Source organism: Moschus berezovskii, chromosome 17, assembly GCF_049115385.1.
Source record: "Moschus berezovskii isolate FMDL1 chromosome 17, NW_MosBer_1.0, whole genome shotgun sequence".
Taxonomy (NCBI): Eukaryota; Metazoa; Chordata; class Mammalia; order Artiodactyla; family Moschidae; genus Moschus; species Moschus berezovskii.
Window position 1 is genome coordinate 77,609,789 of NC_142476.1, and position 19,622 is coordinate 77,629,410.

The window sequence follows — 19,622 nt, forward strand, 5'->3', positions numbered from 1 at the left end:
CACACAATAGTGTATATATGTTGATGTTACATTTTCCATTCATCCTACTCACTCCCTCCCCCACTGTGCCCACAAGGCTATTCTCTACATCTGTGTCTCCATTCTTTCCCTACAAAATGTTTGCTTATACTATTTTTCTAGATTCCATATATATGGCTAATATGGAATAATTGTTTCTATTTCTGACTTAATTCACTCTATAAAAGGTGAAAGTAATAGGCTCTCAGTTAAGTCAGTGCAGTCGATCTGTTGTGTCTGACTCTTTTGTGCTCCCACGGACTGCAACATGCCAGGCCTCCCTGTCCATCACCAACTCCCAGAGCATGCTCAAACTCCTGTCCATTGAGTCGGTCATGCCATCCAACTATCTCATCCTCTGTCGTCCCCTTCTCCTCCTGCCTTCAATATTTCCCAGCATCAGGGTCTTTTGAAATGAGTCAGTTCCTCACATCAAGTGGCCAAAGTATTGGAGTTTCAGCTTCAGCATCAGTCCTTCCAATTAATATTCAGGACTGATTTCCTTTAGAATGGACTGGTTAGATCTCCTTACAGTCTAAGAACTCTCAAGAGTCTTCTCCAACACCACAGTTCAAAAGTATCAATTCTTCAGTGCTCATATTTCTTTTTGGTCCAAGTCTCACATCCATACATGACTACTGGAAAAACCATAGCTTTGACTAGACTGATTTTTGTTGGCAAAGTGATTTCTCTGCTTTTTATATTCTGTCTAGGTTGGTCATAGGTTTTCTTCCAATGAGCAAGTGTCTTTTAATTTCATGACTACGGTCACCATCTGCAGTGATTTTGGAGCCCAAGAAAAAAAAGTCTATCAATGTTTCCATTGTTTCCTATCTTTCTGCCGTTAAGTGATGTGACTAAATGCCATGATCTTAGTTTTTAAATGAGTTTTAAGCCAACTTTTTCACTCCCTCATTCACTTTCATCAAGAGGCTCTTCAGTTCCTTTCCTCTTTGCTTTCTGCCATAAGGGTGGTGTCATCTGCTTATCTGAGGTTATTGATATTTCTCCTGGCAATCTTGATTGCAGCTTGTGCTTCATCCAGCCTGGCATTTCACATGATGTACTTTGCATATAAGTTAAATAAGCAGGGTGACAATATACAGCCTTGATGTCCTCCTTTCCCAATTTGGAACCAGTCTCTTGTTCCATGTCCTGTTCAAACTGTTGCTTCTTGCCCTGCTTACAGATTTCTCAGAAGGCAGGTACAGTGGTCTAGTATTTCCATCTCTTTAAGAATTTTCCACAATTTGTTGTGATCCACACAGTCAAAGGCTTTGGCATAGTCAATAAAACAGAAGTAGGTGTTTTCTGGAACTCTTGCTTTTTCTTGGATCCAGCAGATGTTGCCAATTTGATCTCTGCTTCCTCTGCCTTTTCTAAGCAGGCTCTAGGTTCATAGAACTAGCACTAAATCTACCATATGATCCACCAACTCCACTACTTGGCATATACCCTGAGAATTTTTATACTCAAAGCCACTGGAATAATTATCACAAAGATCCCATCCACATTTAGAAAATGCTGGTTTATATGAATTGAATCCCACAAATGATTAGTGAACTGTAATTTTGTCTGAGATACATGCTGCACAGATGCAGGTAGGTTATTACTCCTGCCATTCAGAAGCAGGGCATTCACCTAGAGTAGTTGTTTCTTCCACAAGACAGACTAAAAGTGATGCATTCCCAGCTCTCAATGAAAGTTAAGTGACTGAAGGAGTAAAGGACAGGTTAATGCCAGCCATATTGGGGGAGTTCCTTTTTCTTTACAGGATCTACCAATCTCAGCTTCCAGAGAACAATTTCACTGCCATTATGAGATTTACTTATTTTCATTTTTGCCCTGGTTGCCTATTGCAAATTAGGATGTGGCCAAGTCTTTTCTGATTTGAAATCACACCTTCTATCTACTCTGCTTAATCGTGTCATCTTCAGAGGGTGTGTGTGTGTGTGTGTGTGTGTGTGTGTGTGTGTGTGTGTGTGTGTAGACACATAATTTGAGAGGCTTAAAAGGGAACATGTTTTTTCTCTTTTGACTCTAAAATGATTCAGAGCAGCAGATGTAAAGGTGAAAGTAATTTGCTGTACTCTTCACCTTCCAGACTTCTGAGAAGAGAAACATGTGTTGCTCATAAGCAGGCATGATGTCCATATGAATATTCTAGTAAAGATGAAATGAAGACTATTTCAGCTGAAATTGGCTATATTAATGCAAACTGTTTTTATATAATCCTAATACCCTAATATATGGTTTGAGTTTCCAGTTTCAATTTATTTAAGTTTAAAATAGCAAAAGTATGCCACAAAACTCCTTTATATTTAACCAAATAGAAGACATACATCAAAAACTAGATCATGACTAATATGTCAAAAACTAGATCATGACTAATGCACAGCGTGGTAACTATAGTTTATAATATTATATTTTATATTTGCTGAGAGGGTGGATCTTGAGAGTTCTCATCACAATAAAAACATTTTTGTGACTACATATTGTGATAAATGTTGGCTAGAATTATTATAATGGTAATTTTGCAATGTGTACAAATATAAAATCTTTATGTTGTACATCTGAAATTAATGTAATCAAATGTATATAATCAATTATACATGTTGATTTATAACTCAATTTAAAAAAAAAATAGTTTGTTCTAAGACAGGTGTCCCAGTTCATTATTTTCTATAATAAGCTGTGTGTGTGTGTTTGTGTATTTTGAATGAATTAATGGTAGAAAGATGTTTAACTCTATGATGATCTAATTTAGAAGTATTACTAAGGCCAGGATAAGAAAGAAGATAATTTGAATGTAAAGCCTGAACAGTAAATCTCAAAATGTGAAGAGTGCCAAGGAAAGGCTGAAGTATGAGCCCAATTTTAATAATTATGATGCCAGAAACAGATGTAGGGAATCTCAGTCTTATGAAATATAATACTAGGGCGATCAGTCCTAGGTGTTCATTGGAAGGACTGATGCTGAAGCTGAAACTCCAATACTTTGGCCACCTCATGCGACGAGTTGACTCACTGGAAAAGACTCTGATGCTGGGAGGGATTGGGGGCGGGAGGAGAAGGGGATGACAGAGAATGAGATGGATGGATGAGTGAACTCCGGGAGTTGGTGATAGACAGGGAGGCCTGGCGTGCTGTGATTCATGGGGTCGCAAAGAGTCGGACACGACTGAGCGACTGAACTGAACTGAATATCATATCAACAATAAGTCCAATTTCCTCTAGTAAAGCACCTGAATCCATAAGAAGGGACAAAATCAGGACTCTTGATATTAAGTTTCTGTGTGACGGGCCAATATTTTTTACTCTCATTTGAAGTTTTGTTGTTGTTTTTCTTTTAATGAAATGAAAGGAATACTCACAATGTCTTACTTTTCTCAGAAAAATACTTTGAATCAAACTGATTTAATCTAAACTATGCTAATATAACATGTATTTAAGAATCACACTAGACTATACCTCCTCCTGCAGATATAAAAATCATTGTTGAAAACTAAAATATAATATAAAATGCAGTCACTGAATTTTTACATGGATTCTTTATAAAGTAAAAAAAAAACACAAAAACTATTCACATGACTTGCTAAAACCATGTAATGACTAAATTATCATGGCAGCATCAACAATGGAGAGTTCTTTTCCTTCCAGCAGATTTAATAATTTAATTCATGTATCTAAAGATAAGTGAAAATCGTTCGGACATGCCCCTCTCTTTCTGACCCCATGGACCATATAGTCCATGGAATTCTCCAGGCCAGAATACTGGAGTGTGTAACCATTTCCTTCTCCAGGGGATCTTCCCAACCCAGGGATAGAACCCAGGTCTCCTGCATTGCAGGTGGATTCTTTACCACTGAGCCACAAGGGGAGCCCTCATGTATCTTACATTATTTCAACATCATTCTCTTTTTCAAAGCAACTAAGATTGTTTATCTTGAAAAATTACACTTGAACTTTAGAATTTCTAGAAAAATCTGAAATCTTTATTTTCAGATATCATGTTCACTAAGAAAAAGTCTTTAAATTACAAAACTGTGTTCAAAACAAATTCAAATAATGACCCTAAAAAAAAAAACAAAAAAAACACAAGGCAGTCAGTTCTACGGCATGTTTACAAACACAATTTCTTTATGGGACTTCCTTGGTGGTCCAGTGACTAAGACTCAAGGCTCCCAATGCAGGAGGCTCGGGTTCAATGCCTGGTCAGAATACTAGATCCCATGTACTGCAACCAAGATCCAGTGCAGTTAAGTGAATAAACTGTGGGGCTTCCTTGGCAGCTCAGTGGTAAAAAATCTGTCTGCAATGCAGGAGACCCAGTTGTGATTCCTGGGTCAAGAAGATCTCCTGGAGAAGGGAATGGCTAACCACTCCAGTATTCTTGCTTGGAGAATCCCAAGGACAGAGGAATCTGGTGGGCTACAGTCCACAGGGCAGAAAGAGTCAACTAACTAACACTGAGCAACTAACACTTTCCGTCAAAAAGAGGCCAGCAAGGACTATGCTTCAGTGGAATCTCATGGTTAGAAATAAAGTTATAGAATTTCCTGTCATCCTCATTTAATACATAGGGACTCAGAGACAAAGAGAGGTGATACCATTTTATACATTTATACAAAAAGTAAATGATAGATACAGGCCTGAAACCTAGATTCTATAATTTCAAGTTCTTTAAACCTTAGTTCTGTAATTCTTAGTTCTTAGTTTTCTCTCTATCCTACTCTTAGTTGCATTCACCTCTCTATTTTATGAGCCGGATTAAATTAATATAGTGCCAAAAATAAGTAGTTTAACTCTTTAAGATAACAGTCAAATGAAAAAAAAAAATGATTTAAAACCTTTTCAGTACAGTATAAGGACTACATGGTCACACCTAAAAATAAGGATTTGCGATCATAATTTCAACATTTAAAATGGAAAAACAGTGTTCTAGATTGCATTCTATACATGTTTAAAAGTTAGGAAAGAAAATGAAGAATAGGAAAATTCATTTCATTTCCTCTATAGATGGCATAGTTAACCTAACAGATCAGCAAAGATGTCTGTATTCTGTCAAATATCTGAGTGTTATCGGGGAGCTGTCAAGGAGATTGGGGTTTACTGGATAGGTGCTGTGACCCAGGTTGCTTACACATGAGCTCGGGGCCAGGGACCTCTGGTACCCAGGGCACGTGAGTGTTTCTCATCTCCTTGTCACCCAGTGTAACTACTGAGATCCCACAATCAGGCTACCTCTGGGAAGAATGGTCTCAGCAGCAGCGCCTCAGGCCCCATCCTGCATCCTCTGAGCCTCCCAGACACTCAGCACATTCCAGGCCCTCCTTTCCCAGCCCCTCCCCTAGGCCTGCCCTTACTCTCTCCCTACCCAGCACATTAGGCCATAAAGCACACCCTGTGGAATCCAACTGTACCTTGTTTGCATTTAACAAGGTCAAAAGTAATATCATTTATGGGGACACTAGAGAAAATCCTGAAGGTTGATACAGAACCACAGGGCTTTATCTGAAGCCCTTGAGTGAAATGTATCTGAGTTCAGTTTTTCAGATTTCAGAGGGAAAATGAGGTATTAATATACATAAATAAATATATATATATATATTTATATATATATAGTGTACCCTATGCTATATCCTCTGTGGAGTCTAAGTCATCAACTAAAACACATCAGTGCCCTTGAAATGCAATATATGAATATTTACATTAAATACAAAAATAAAAACTAGAGTCTCATGTCTGTCCAGGGCAGGACAAGTTTTGAAACCTAAAGTGCTAAGAGAAAAATGGCTCAATTTCAGAACGCTGGGATTTTGAAATTTCTGATACAGGGCTTAACATTGCAAGAACTGAAATGTATCTAGCTGGAAGGTTTCTCATGATGTGGTTCAAAGATCTGTTTTTACTCTTATTCTGCTATATTTTTTTAAAATATTTTTACATCCATAGGCTTTTTAAAGGTTTTTAAAATAATTTCATTTATATAGGAGATATTCTTTTCAAATGTGCAGATTTGAAATAAAGAGGATATTGGATTATAATGATCAAGAACAGATTTTTTTGATAAATTTGTCAAACAGGCCAAAAAGGCTTTTATGCAGTGCTCTCCAAAGTAGACGAGTCAGACTGCCATATACAGAGAGGTATGATTTCTACAAAACTTAAGATAATTAGGATACCTGGGTGCTCTGATGTGAATAAACAATGAAGAGATAGATTTGGTACAATGGTTAGAAGATGCAAGCTCACAAATTGTGACTCTTGACCAGGAAGGCATTCCCAAGTGTCATGTTTCATCCACCGATTCTGTTAACTTGGGAAAGAGCAAGTTCATAATCCATTGAAACATGGAAAGAAAGGGTTGATGACCATTTGACAGTAGTATTATACATAAGGATTGCACAGCATGAATTAAATACCATTGATTTGAATAGATGAACTGAACTGAACTGAACTGAAGGACATTTTTAATCATTAGAATCTTTGACTTTATGTTTTAAAAAGTCTATCTTCTGAAATGATAAATGCAAAGAGTTATTTTACCTTTGCTTTTTATAAGTATGAAAATGTATTCTTATGTGTAATGGATTTAATGATTGTTGTAAAAAACACTTTTATACAATGAATAACCTTTTAAAGATTGCATTTTGTGAGGAACTGCTTTATAACTTTAAATGGGTGTGTTTATTTAAATCTAATGTTCTGTTCTGTTTTGGAGCAATAGTAGTGTGTGTCTTTAAGATAAGACAGCCACGCACAAGCCCACAGCCAAGTCTAGCCTTTGCTAATTTCAGACTGACAGGGAGGTAGTTTAATTAGTGAGCTAGCTGCTAATATCTGTTTAAGTGAGCAGCCAAGGAAATGTCTGTTAGAAAAAGGACTTGCAAATGAAAGGCAAGGCCATTCTCAATGCCTCTTTTCAATTGTGTCAAAAAGGAAGAGAACAAAGAACCTGCACTTATTTGGAAAAGAGAAGACTATTAAAAAAAAGTAGAGACAGACACGAAAGTAATGGTAAGTCTGAAAATATATATTGGAGTTTAGAGATACAACAGACTTGCACATAAGTGAACTACTTCCACATATTGTGAAAACTCTGCCTTGACCATGGGTAAATCATCCCAAAAGGCTTTAGCAATTCTTTAATAGTAACCAAAGAGCATGAAACTGTCTCCTACACCTATAATCAAGGTTACAAGCTTTTACTCTTAAACTAAAATGGTTTATTAATGTTTTTCCTGAGTTTGTTGATACAATATAATAGTACACTTTTTACATTTGCATGGCATTTGTTTCCTGGAATATTTAGAGAGGTAGATGAAAGTAAAATAAACACTGCATGGTCACTCTTTGAGTAATATTTTTCAACCAACACTTGCTAGACATCTATATATTTCATTTATCACTTCAGTCTGAAGCAAATTCCAAGGATAAATATGACTAATTAAATGATATAAAACTCTTCTCTAGGCCAAATGAACTTCAGTGGATAATGTTTACATCCTAAGTCTAATTATGGAATTATAATTCCAGTTGAAAATAATAGGGAAAATACACAATTTCTAGAAAAAGTAATCTCAAAAATAACTAAAAGTTGTTACTTCTATAAAAGAATGGTTTGATGGTAGAAACTGAATAAACATATTCTACTAAAAATCATAAATATTCAGTATAAATTACAGGTTTAACTTTGGAAGTTATAATATGAAGGTAAGGATTCTTTTACTGTTCATGTTATATACTACTTAAAATAAAAACAATAGTAACCAATCTTAATTTTACAACTAATATTTTAAAAGTTGGAAATTTTTTTAAAATACTGCAATTAAATAGCAGTTACATCCACGTACGCTAGGTCATTTCAGTCATGTCCAACTCTTTGCAAACCTATGAACTGTAGCACATGAGGCTCCTCTGTCCATGGGGATTCTACAGGCAAGAATACAGGAGTGCATCGTCATGCCTTCCTCCAGGGGATCTTCAGGACCCAGGGATCAAACCTGCATCTCTTAGGTCTCCTGCATTGGCAGGCAGATTCTTTACCGCTAGCGCCATTACTTTTATATTAAAACAAAGAAGACATAATAAATGCCATGTTAGGAAGTTTTCTTACTTACAGTGAGAAATATAATGCTAAAGACTTTTCTTTTTCATAACAGTCCTTTTAAATACACACACACACTCAAGAAAAAAGCCAAGGAAACTCTTTAAAAACTATTACTCAGCTTTTTCACTTGAGTTTTAAACTTTGCATTTTTGGAATAGTGCCGTTTTAAACAAACAAAAAAATGCATGTTAGCAATTCAAAACCCACAGAGCAATGATAATAAGAGAAAACAATACTGATAATGTTGGCAATTAAATTTATAAGATCACAGAGATAAGGGTAGTAAAGAATTAGAGTGCTTGGTAAGATGAAACTAGAGAAACAAATAATCGAATAATGTATTTGTCTCAATGCCAAAAGATCATAATTGTTATTTTCTCCTCTATAAATAATTGTATGAACTAGGAATTCTGTTCATTTTTTTTCAATACAACAGAAACAAACTTGAATGTACTTTAGGGTAAATATTGTTATTTATAAATGCTATTAATTGTTGCAAAGCATGTATTTATCGTGAGGCTATATACAATTCCCATTAAGAATTACCTTTTCTGAAATTCCATTATAACTCCTAAAGCCTTGAATTAATATTTCTATTTTCTTCCTCACTGAAATTTTCCCAGTGTCAAATAAAGGATGCAAAGTATGAATTCATATCCAGATTCAACTGTGAATTAGAATTGAATACCAAAAATTTAAATTTATTTTATGGTTTAATCTCAAAATTGGAGATGTAATTAGAGTTGTTGAGTAGATATATTTAATTAATTTAAGTTATTTATGTATAAACTCACTACCTAGAATACTCTCCTTAATTTATCACTGAACAGTATTGTGCTAACAGACTAATGGAAGGATTTATGGAAAATCAACCAACTTGGAAAAATAACTTCCTCACGATAGCCTCTACAGTATAACATACACAAAACAGAAAAGAATTGAAGTAATGAGGAGAATGGAAGTTTTTACAAAATTTAGGTTTAGGTACCCATGAACACAGAGTAATCTGAGATTTTTAGATATTATTTTTAAAAATATTTATAAGTGACTTTTGCAAAAGACAAAAGGCTGCAGATAGGAGAATTAACCACAATTGATTTTCATTTTCATGATTATCAATTTGTTCTGATATTTTCCCATTTTGTTTTTGGGTTGCTAACATTGAAGTTTATAACTCAAAGGATCTTTAGAAATCTAGAGCATCCTTAATTTTACAGAAGAGGGTACGGAAGTCTGAGAAATTAACTTACAAACCTGAGGTTAAACAGTTTGGTTAGTGACAAAGAATCAATTCAACTCTCCTTGCTTACATTCAAGAGGGTATATTTTCAATGAGATGAGCTTGATTTTGAAACCAAGCAGCCCAAATATAAAGTGAGCAATTTCTTGTTCTAGGAATATAAAGGCAAATAGAAATAAATAAGATGAAGTATATAAAATTTAAAAAATAAAGTAGAAACTAGAAAGGTCCTGCCTCCAAGGCACTCATACTTCAGAGGAGACAACAGATGATTTTAGAGCAGAATCAAAGGTACAAGGACAGATATTCAGGGATAGGAGGGGTAAACAAAAGGGAAAAGGGTTTAAGTTTTTATTTTGCTAACCTGTAAACTGGGAATTATTTTAAGAGGGTTGGTTGGATGATTAAATGACATAACATGTGAAAGCATAATCACTTAAAAAACCGCAGTGTTTAGTTCCATCTTTACTCCTTTCTTAGTCTACACTATATGGATGCTCCATTTGTTGTTGTTGTTTAGTAGCTAAGTTGCAGCCAACACTTTTGCAACCATGGATTGTAGCCCACCAGGCTCCTCTGTTCCATGGAAATTTTCAGGCAAGAATACTGGTGAGGGTTTCCATTTCCTTCTCCAGGGAATCTTCCCAACCCAGGGACTGAACCAATATCTCCTGCATTGGTAAGCAGATTCTTTACCACTGAGCCATCAGGGAAAATATACATGCTCCATAAAACACTATTATCCACTAGAGTGTATCATATGGATTTTAATATATTAGATCATCTTTTTTAAATTTGATGGCCTTTTCTGTTAGGTGCAATTTTGTTTTAGGTAACTTCGCTGTAAGTAGCATATTTAAGCAAATGTTTTACTCCAATTATTTTTGGAGCTTGAAATAGTTACATTCATTACATTAACTGTATTTTTCTGTAGCCACCTTGTTTTAAGTTATGTTTATCATTTTTATTCGGAGAAGGCAATGGCAAGCCACTCCAGTACTCTTGCCTAGAAAATCCCATGGATGGAGGAGCCTGGTGGGCTGCAGTCCATGGGGTCGCTAAGGGTCGGATACGACTGAGCGACTTCACTTTCACTTTTCACTTTCACACATTGGAGAAGGAGGTGGCAACCCACTCCGGTGTTCTTGCCTGGAGAATCCCAGGGACGGGGGAGCCTGGTGGGCTGCCGTCTATGGGGTCACACAGAGTCGGATACTACTGAAGTGACTTAGCAGCAGCAGCAGCATCATTTTTATTTAACCTTTAAACTTTTATATGTTTGTTTTTATATGTAGCAAGGAAATTTAAGATGTAATGCTGATTTTTATATCTACCCTTAAGGTTTGCAATAATATTAAAACTTATTTTTCCAAGTTCCTATTTTTAGAATTTAAATAAATATAAATTTTACCACTCCACTTAAATGCTACAAAGATAGATTTCACTGCATTCTGGGCTCTTCCTTTTCCTGTTCCAAATTTACTTCTGGGCCTCTTTGTCACTGATACATAATGGTTAATGTCAGTAATCACTTATTTCCTCCTAGACTGGCCAGATTTTGCAAGTAAAACATGGCAACTAGTAAAAGTGGAGTGTAAATAAACAAATTATTTTTTAGTATAAGTATGTCCCAAATATTGCATGCTGTGCTGTGTTTAGTCATGTCCAACTCTTTGCGACCACGTGGACTGTAGCTCACCAGGCTCCTCTGTCCATGGGGATTCTCCAGCCAAGAATACTGGCATGGATTGCCATGCCCTCCTCCCAGGGGATCTTCCCAACCCAGAAGGGATTGAACCCAGGTCTCCTACATTGCAGATGGATTCTTTACCATCTGAGCCATCAGTAAAGTCCAAGAATACTGGAGTGGGTAGCCAATCGCTTCTCCAGGGGATCTTGGGTTATGCTTATCTGCCAAAATCTCTACCTACCACACTATTCTTGAGAACTACCATCTCCAAATGTCATGGCAAAGAGAGAAATTGAATATTTATACTCTGGTTACATCACAAGGCAGAGTTCTGCAGGAGAGAGACAGCTGCACAGTTCCTATTTGGGGCCAGCTCTGGGTTTCTGAGCAGATAGCTGATAGTAATGATATAATTTCCAACTGTATTTATATTAAGTGTCACCTCTGTCAAGACTACTGGGCTTGCTCTATCTTAAGCATTAAAATATATTTGCTAATCATTGATTCATATAACCATTAAAATGCTTCTCATATTCTGGCAGAAAGCTGAATACCAATCAAGTTACTGTGTTATGATCTTTCAATACTACTGAATATTCATCAGAAGGACTGATACTGAAGCTGAAACTCCAATACTTTGGCCACCTGATATGAAGAGCTGACTCATTGGAAGAGACCCTGATGTTGGAAAAGATTGAAGGTAGGAGGAGAAGGGGACAATAGAGGATGAGATGGTTGGATGGCATCACCGACTCAATGGACATGAGTTTGAGTAAACTCCTGGATTGGCAATGGACAGGGAGGCCTGGCATGCTGCAGTCCATGGGATGGCAAAGAGTCGGACATGACTGAGCAACTGTTGAATTTACACTAGTTTAAATAGGAAATTTAAAGTGATGCTATAAAAAACTGCTATTTAGAAGACATTTTAAACCAGAATCTCCTTTTTTCTTTAAAAAACATATACATTCTTAATGTTCTTTTGTAAATTATATTATGATTACCATATTATTTATATCACTAATAAATACCTGGCCAATTTATATTCCTGATGAAAAAATACTTATATCAATTATATGTGATACATAGAAAACCTTCCCAAAACTTAGATGCTTAAAGAAAGATTTGGTGTTTGCTTATTAATGATTCTGTGAATGAATGAGTATTATGAGCTGGGCTCAGCTGTCTGGTTCTTCCAGTATGCCTAATCACGAATGTGGTTTTCAGTTTTCTACCGGATCAGCTAGTCTGAATACCCTGGGATGGCCCCACTTCCTCATGTGGTGATTGTTTCTGTCTGGGGGCTGTCAGGTCCAAAGCACATTGTCTGACCTGGTTCCTCTCTGCTCTGTGATTTCTTCTGCTCTATTGGTCTAGACTGAACTTCTTCAAAGGTTGTTTTCAGATCTGAGTCAGTGCAAGGCAAGTGCACAGGCACTTTTATAAGCTTTATGACCAACCTTGATAGTATATTAAAAAGCAGAGACATTACTTTGCCGACCAAGGTCCGTCTAGTCAAGGCAATGGTTTTTCCCGTGGTCATGTATGGATGTGAGAGTTGGACTGTGAAGAAAGCTGATCGCCGAAGAATCGATGCTTTTGAACTGTGGTGTTGGAGAAGACTCTTGAGAGTCCCTTATACTGCAAGGAGATCCAACCAGTCCATTCTAAAGGAGATCAATCCTGGATGTTCATTGGAGGGACTGATGCTAAAGCTGAAACTCCAATACTTTCGCCACCTCATGAGACGAGTTGACTCACTGGAAAAGACTCTGATGCTGGGAAAGGTTGGGGGCGGGAGGAGAAGGGGACGACGGAGAATGAGATGGCTGGATGGCATCACCGACTCTGTGGACATGAGTTTGAGTGTACTCTGGGAGTTGGTGATGGACAGGGACTCCGGGAGTTGGTGATGGACAGGGAGGCCTGGCGTGCTGTGATTCATGGGGTCGCGGAGAGTCGGACACGACTGAGCGACTGAACTGAACTGAACTGAACTAGCATCATATTTGCTGATGCCACACTGACAAAAGAAGGTGAAGGCCAAGCCCAAAGCCAATAGTAGAGAAAATATGCAAAGTCGTAGAGATGGGGAGATCTGAGTCACCAGGAGATGTGACTGTAACAATCTAACACAATTTTATTAGATCTCTGGCAAATAAATGGAGGATATATTTATGGAACAAACCTGACTAATAAATGTGAACATAGAAAGACGTAAGTTGTGCAAAGGATTTGTTTTTATATATTAGATTTAATTCCAAAGATGCGGTCAATTATCTATGGAAACATTTGTTTTTACTTAACTGTGGTAAAATGATTAATGAATTTAATTTCAAAAGTATGGGTTTTAATTATTTTTTAACATGTCTGCTGTTTACAGACATACTATTTAAAATCTCTGGATGGTAGCTTTTTGAAATTGATACAGTATCATCAATAAAAGGCTACATAAAAATCACATATTAAAAAATGGAAGGTCTTTGTAAGCAACAAGGAAAAATTTTATTTTTTGTACAGAAATGCATGTATATGTACCAAAATATAATTTTGTATCAGAGCAAATGTTACTCACATAATTGAAGATTTCTATAGAATACAAAAGGGCTTAATAAACTTTAATATTGAATTTGTGAATAACTCAAAGAAAAAAATTAATCTACTTAATCTGAGGATTCCAGTTTTTTAATTCAAAGCTGACACAATATGTATTTACTTATTAAATGATTCCTGCTGCTGCTGCTGCTAAGTCACTTCAGTCGTGTCCGACTCTGTGTGACCCCATAGACGGAAGCCCACCAGGCTCCCCCGTCCCTGGGATTCTCCAGGCAAGAACACTGGAGTGGGTTGCCATTTCCTTCTCCAATGTGTGAAAGCGAAAGTGAAAAGTGAAAGTGAAGTCGTTTAGTCGTGTCCGACCCTCAGCGACCCCATGGACTGCAGCCTACCAGGCTCCTCCATCCATGGGATTTTCTAGGCAAGAGTACTGGAGTGGCTTGCCATTACGAAATGTAAAATCCATATGAATAATTATCTAAAATATTTAGAGTCTATACATGAGTGTAACAACTAAGCAGTTTAAGAGTATTGATATTATTTTAGAGATCACTGATTTTCCCTTAAAAATCCTATCCTTCTCCCATCCTAATGGAGATAACTGCTATCTTGACTTTTATTATAGTCATTTCCTTGGGGTTTTTTTAAGTTTTACCAACCATGTTTAGATATGCATATCTAAATATAATTTAGTTTTACCTATTTTGTGAACTTCGTGTAATAAAATTATATTATGTGCAAATGTTTCCTGTGTTATGCTTCTTGAACTTAACATTCTGCTTGGGAGATTCATCCAGGATCCTGCTGGTGACTACACTCTTGTTAATGTTAATATACCTGAATTGATCAGGACTTTTGGTTGTTTAATGCTTTGAATTCTAAGAAACTACTTACATATCTGAAAGTGTTTTCCTCTGCTTTTGTCCTAGAAATTTAATATTTTTGCCTTTCTCATTTAAATTTTTATTCCCTATAAAGTAGATTTGTGAATACGGTACTGGAAAGAGATCTCATTTCTATTTTTCTCATGTGTGTGCTCTCAGTCACTCAGTCATGTCAGACTATTTTTGACCCCACTAGGCTCCTCTGTCCACAGGATTTTCCAAGCAAGAATACTGAAGTGAGTTGTCATTTCCTCCCCCAGGGGATCTTCCCAACCCAGGAACTGAACCCACATTTCTTGCATCTCTTGTGTCTCCTGCATTGCAGTTGGATTTGTTACCACCGAGCCACCTGGGAAGCTCTGCTTTTCACACTTGGCTATCCAAACTGCAGAACCATTTATACAAAGCTCTCCCCTCCCCCACACACTATTTCATTATACCCCTGTCATGAAGTGTCCATACACTTACTTTTTTCCTAGACTATCTTATCCCTTCCAATTCATTGTTTAAATATAATTTTTCTCAGGGAACATTATCAAGAAGACCAATAAGGCATCATATTTATCCCTATTGTCTCTTATTCTCACTCAAATTTTGCTTTGAAAAATCCCTCTGAGAAAGCAAGCTAAGTTGTAGTAAAATGATAATAGTAATATTATTCTTTAAAGTTATAAGAAAAGCATCATTACTTCTCCCCATGATTTTCTTACACATGTGATTAAACAAAGAATGGTAGAAGTTAGGGGGGAAAAGAAAAGACTTTTATTTTCTAGCAACGTATATGAAGATTTACACGTGAAACGTCTTTTTTTGCGGGATAAAAATCACCATCTATTTTATCTTAGAATTCATATCCCTGGTTCAAGATAATGGTGTCAGAAATACTAAAAGCAAGTCCCTTGTTCAGAGCCCCTGTAATTTATTAAAAGGATGAGGATTTCTGTGGTCTGGGAGAAATTATGTTTGTTGGTGGGCCTACTGACTGAGGGTATTTCTAGACCATAATAACCGCCATCACAATACTAGGGGCCGAGTGTACTCCTATTCTGTGCTTCACATGGGGCAAAATATCTCCAGGCATAATCCACTTTCTAAAAGTGAGAACACTTACTTAAAACGCTTACCCTAAGTTCCATTATCAATCTTTGGATAAAATATAGCAGAAAATCCAATCTTTAATATTTAATCAAATAGCAATTTAATTGTTAGCAACCTCATTCTAGGTCTTCAATTCAATGATCTGCTCATAAAGTAATCACTTCATATTTTTAACGTAGCTTCAGAATAAAACCTAAAAATATAATACACTTCAATTTAAAAATAAGACTTGATAGTTAACATAAACGCACACTATCAAGAAAAAAAATGATGGTTCCTTTTACTTTAAGTCCTAACTATGATTCTGGCAATGTTCAGTTGTTATGATCTTGTTGTTCTATATTTGAGGTGAAAAGAAAAATATGTTACTGGAAAAGAAGATAAAATGAAGACTGACAACTGAAAGAAATTTGACCTAATTATTCAGGCTTAATATGTTGCACATTTATAACTAAATCATTTCAGATATTATGTCAATGCAATAACTCGCAAAAAAAAGATTATGACAGTAATGAGCACTTGTAGAATTTGATCACTTTTCAAAATGATATGGTCCCTTAAAATGATAAATTTAGTGCTTAGTGAAAAATACTAATTTTCCACTTATGTACCTTAGATATTCACTAATTCAGTAATTAAACATTTATGAAACATAAATTTCTAAAAATTATTAAGACAAACATTAAAAACAGAGGTAAGAACTAAACAAAGCCAGAAAGCCATTCTAATCTTTGAATTTAGATTCTCAAGTTCTCAAAAGTAGGTCAACTTCACTAGGAAAAACTCATACCCATATAACCCATCTATTATATCAAGCAGATAGGTAGACAGCATTCTCTGAAATGTGAGGAAATACTCGGTGGACAGATGAAATATCTCACAGTGCCGAGGCAAATGGAATCCTTGTGAATATACTACACCGTTCATTTTATAGCAACCATCACTGATCATAGCATCATCAGCCAATGTGTCAAAGGCAGAAGGACAGGGACATCTTATCCCATTGTTTATAAATAAACAGTTCCCACTTAGGCTCATTCAAACCACAACAGTAAAAACATCAGAAGGATGAGGAGTAGAGAGTTACTGAAGGTCTTTATGAATAGAGAAACATGAAGACAACAGGGAATGCATGAACCCTACAAACCAATCTCAAGGCAGTGTTTTCTTTATTACCTTTCACTGTGTTGATCCAAAGATTGCCTCTTTCATTCAGCCAAGAACCTCTGTACACATGTCAAGCCATGTTTGCAACTCACAGCCAATCAATTGATAACCCAAAGCTCAACAATCACACACAAGACAACACCTCAGAGCTCCCAGCAGAGATGCCATAGATCATGGAAACATGCTCTGGCATCCGTTTGTTTGAGAGACTGTTCAAAATTTTTCTGCAGAATGCTGAAATAGAAGACAGTCTCACTCTCTGAAATTTAATAGCTTCACTCAGTCTGTGAAGGAAAGCTGGATAAACCCACAAAAACATATAAAAATGATTATAACTGGAATCATAATATATTGACTGCTTCCTGGTGCATTTCAGAAAGGAAACCTTTAATATTTGTCATTTCATTCACTAAAGTAGAATAATTCTTTTTTGCAGACTTGTGACAGTGCTCTGGCTGCCTGGAATAAAGGCACACCCACTCACATACAGCAAGAATTGCGCAATGCCTTACAGAACATGTTCAGTACCCTCAGTCTCTTCTGTAAATATGCATGGCTGATCAGATTTATACATTTCTCAGAATGCTATAAGAAAGACTACATAAAGACCAGAAGCACAGTGCCCTCTGGTGCGCATATAACATAAAATAAAATATTTATATAACAGGAACTACACAGATACAGACACCAATACAAAACGAAATGTTGCTTCTGCATGCATGCTAAACCAATCACTGGGAATTGTAAACTTCTATCATGAAAAAACAAACCAAACCAATAACCTTCATAAAACGTTCTTTATAGCATAGATCAATGCAATCTAACCCATTCAGGTAACCACTTGTATACCCCTCTACTTAATGGATTCACTGCACTTGTGGGAAGCAAGCAGTCTGACAGATTTAATGTATGACTCCTTTTGTGTAACTTATTTAGATTCAAGCTTAGAAGAGCAGTGAAAGTTAAAGGCCATATATCTCAATCTCTTCCTTTTACTTGGCCCTTGCTCCCAGATCCATTTATGTGCATTTCCTTTTTATCCCATGGCCATTTCCACCAGCTTCTGAATGTGCAATTACCTTGAAGGTAAAAAATGATGAGGTGACTCAACTTCTTAGTGATTCGTAGAAGATACCATTTCCATTTAAGCTAAAAAAGGTAACAAAGCATGGTACAAGGTAGAAAGGAAATGCCATTCAAGAAATTCTGATTTAAAATTGTGAGTATTTAAAGCGATAAACCCAGCCTCACAGTGAACTGAAATTTACAGCAGGGTAGCAGTCTAGAATTTGGGAGTGGTACACAAGTGGTCACCATTATCCAGTTTTTCTGGAAGAAGTTATATCTACAAGAAATACTTTGCAATAAACAGAAAACCTTACCGTGGTGAATTATGGCAAATAATAACCCTTCATATAAGACCCTTTCCCATCTGAAACTTGCCCTTAGAGCAACTTACTTATCCACCACCTTCAAGGAAGATATTTCTGCCATTGCTTTCCCTTTGCTTCATACCTGTATATCTTGTATCTTGTGCTAAATCCCTGCCGGCTTCTGTCCACAAAATCTGTGTATTCCTGTGAACGATGGAAGGGTCCCTTATCAGAGAGGAGCCAGTCGAAGGGGCTTGTGGCATGCTGATCCGAAACAGCAGCAACCGCTAAAACCCAGCAATGAAGACTCAGTGCTATCCACTCCCATGGAGCCATCAGAGAGAACAATTCAGCACCAGCTCTGCTTCGCCATATCATGCTTCCACTGGGGACTTAGAGCCTTCATTCTCTTAGCTTTCCCTCAACACCTAGACAAAATACACAGGCAATTAGTTAGCCCCTGGGAGGTTCTTTTCTAGCAGTTAAGGTGCTGAGGTGGAAAATCCTTTTTTAAAAGTCTAATACCATTGTCTTAAATTAGATGAGAGCAAAAGTCAATCGTAAGCAGTACACCAAAATGATTTTTTTCCAGAGCTCTTTCATACTTAGGTTGTTTCTTCATTTGTTTGAAAATAAGTCACTGAGTTCCAACAAACCTTGTCAGGGCAACATCATACAGTGGATCACTACAGCCCACTCTGAGCAATGATCATCAGAAATTTTCACTCATAATGATTTTTTCAGCATAAATGTTTTATAACACTGAACAGTTTCAAAAGAAACACTGGATATGTTTATTTAATAAATTATGTTATAAATTTTAACACTACATGTATTTTATCCTTTACTTCTTTTAGAGATAGGCTTTAAATTAATTAAAATTATGCAGGTAGTTATTTCCATAATATAGATAAACTAAGATGGAATGGAACTGCGGGTCGTAGAATAGATAAATAATTTTGTGTTTGTGTTTATGCATTTGCCATTTATCTAGCTCTATATTTAGATAGATGGATGGGTTTGAGGGTGGGTAGGAGTAGGGGTAAGCATGTTTATTCAGGTGTATTTCCATTATTCTGATAGGGAAAAACTTTCCTGATTATTTAAACAGAATCAATTAAATAATTTCTAGGACTCTGAAAGATTTAAATATGTATCTATGTCTTATTCAAAAGATAAATAGACATATCAATAAAATTCATACACACACAAAAAAAGATGCAGATTATATATAAACTATGAAAATACATACACTAATTTTATAGGCACTCAAAACTAAAGTAACAAGAGGCAAAATCCCAGTGTGGTACAGTGTAATGACTTTACACAAAAGAACTGATACAATATCTATATGTTATGCAAAATATTCTACAAATATCTGAATTCAATTTGACTTTCCATCTCACCAAACCTTTTCAATATTATTATTTATAAGCACATAAAACTCTGCAGTAAATAAATTCTGACTAGCAAGAAAGTTTGA

General features: G+C 36.2%; 1 protein-coding gene across 2 annotated transcripts in view; it reads right to left on the bottom strand.

Annotated features, from left to right (window-relative positions):
* The window catches only part of BRINP3 (BMP/retinoic acid inducible neural specific 3), a 486,084-nt gene extending 467,567 nt beyond the window's left edge, over positions 1-18,517 (bottom strand). Inside the window, exon 1 of one of the 2 annotated variants that reach the window (XM_055419914.2) lies at positions 18,282-18,517. In XM_055419914.2, coding sequence (XP_055275889.1) covers positions 18,282-18,517 — 236 coding nt within the window. The remainder of the gene's footprint in view (positions 1-18,281) is intronic. The other variant, XM_088845071.1, reaches the window with a different exon arrangement.
* Positions 18,518-19,622: the final 1,105 nt, after the last annotated feature.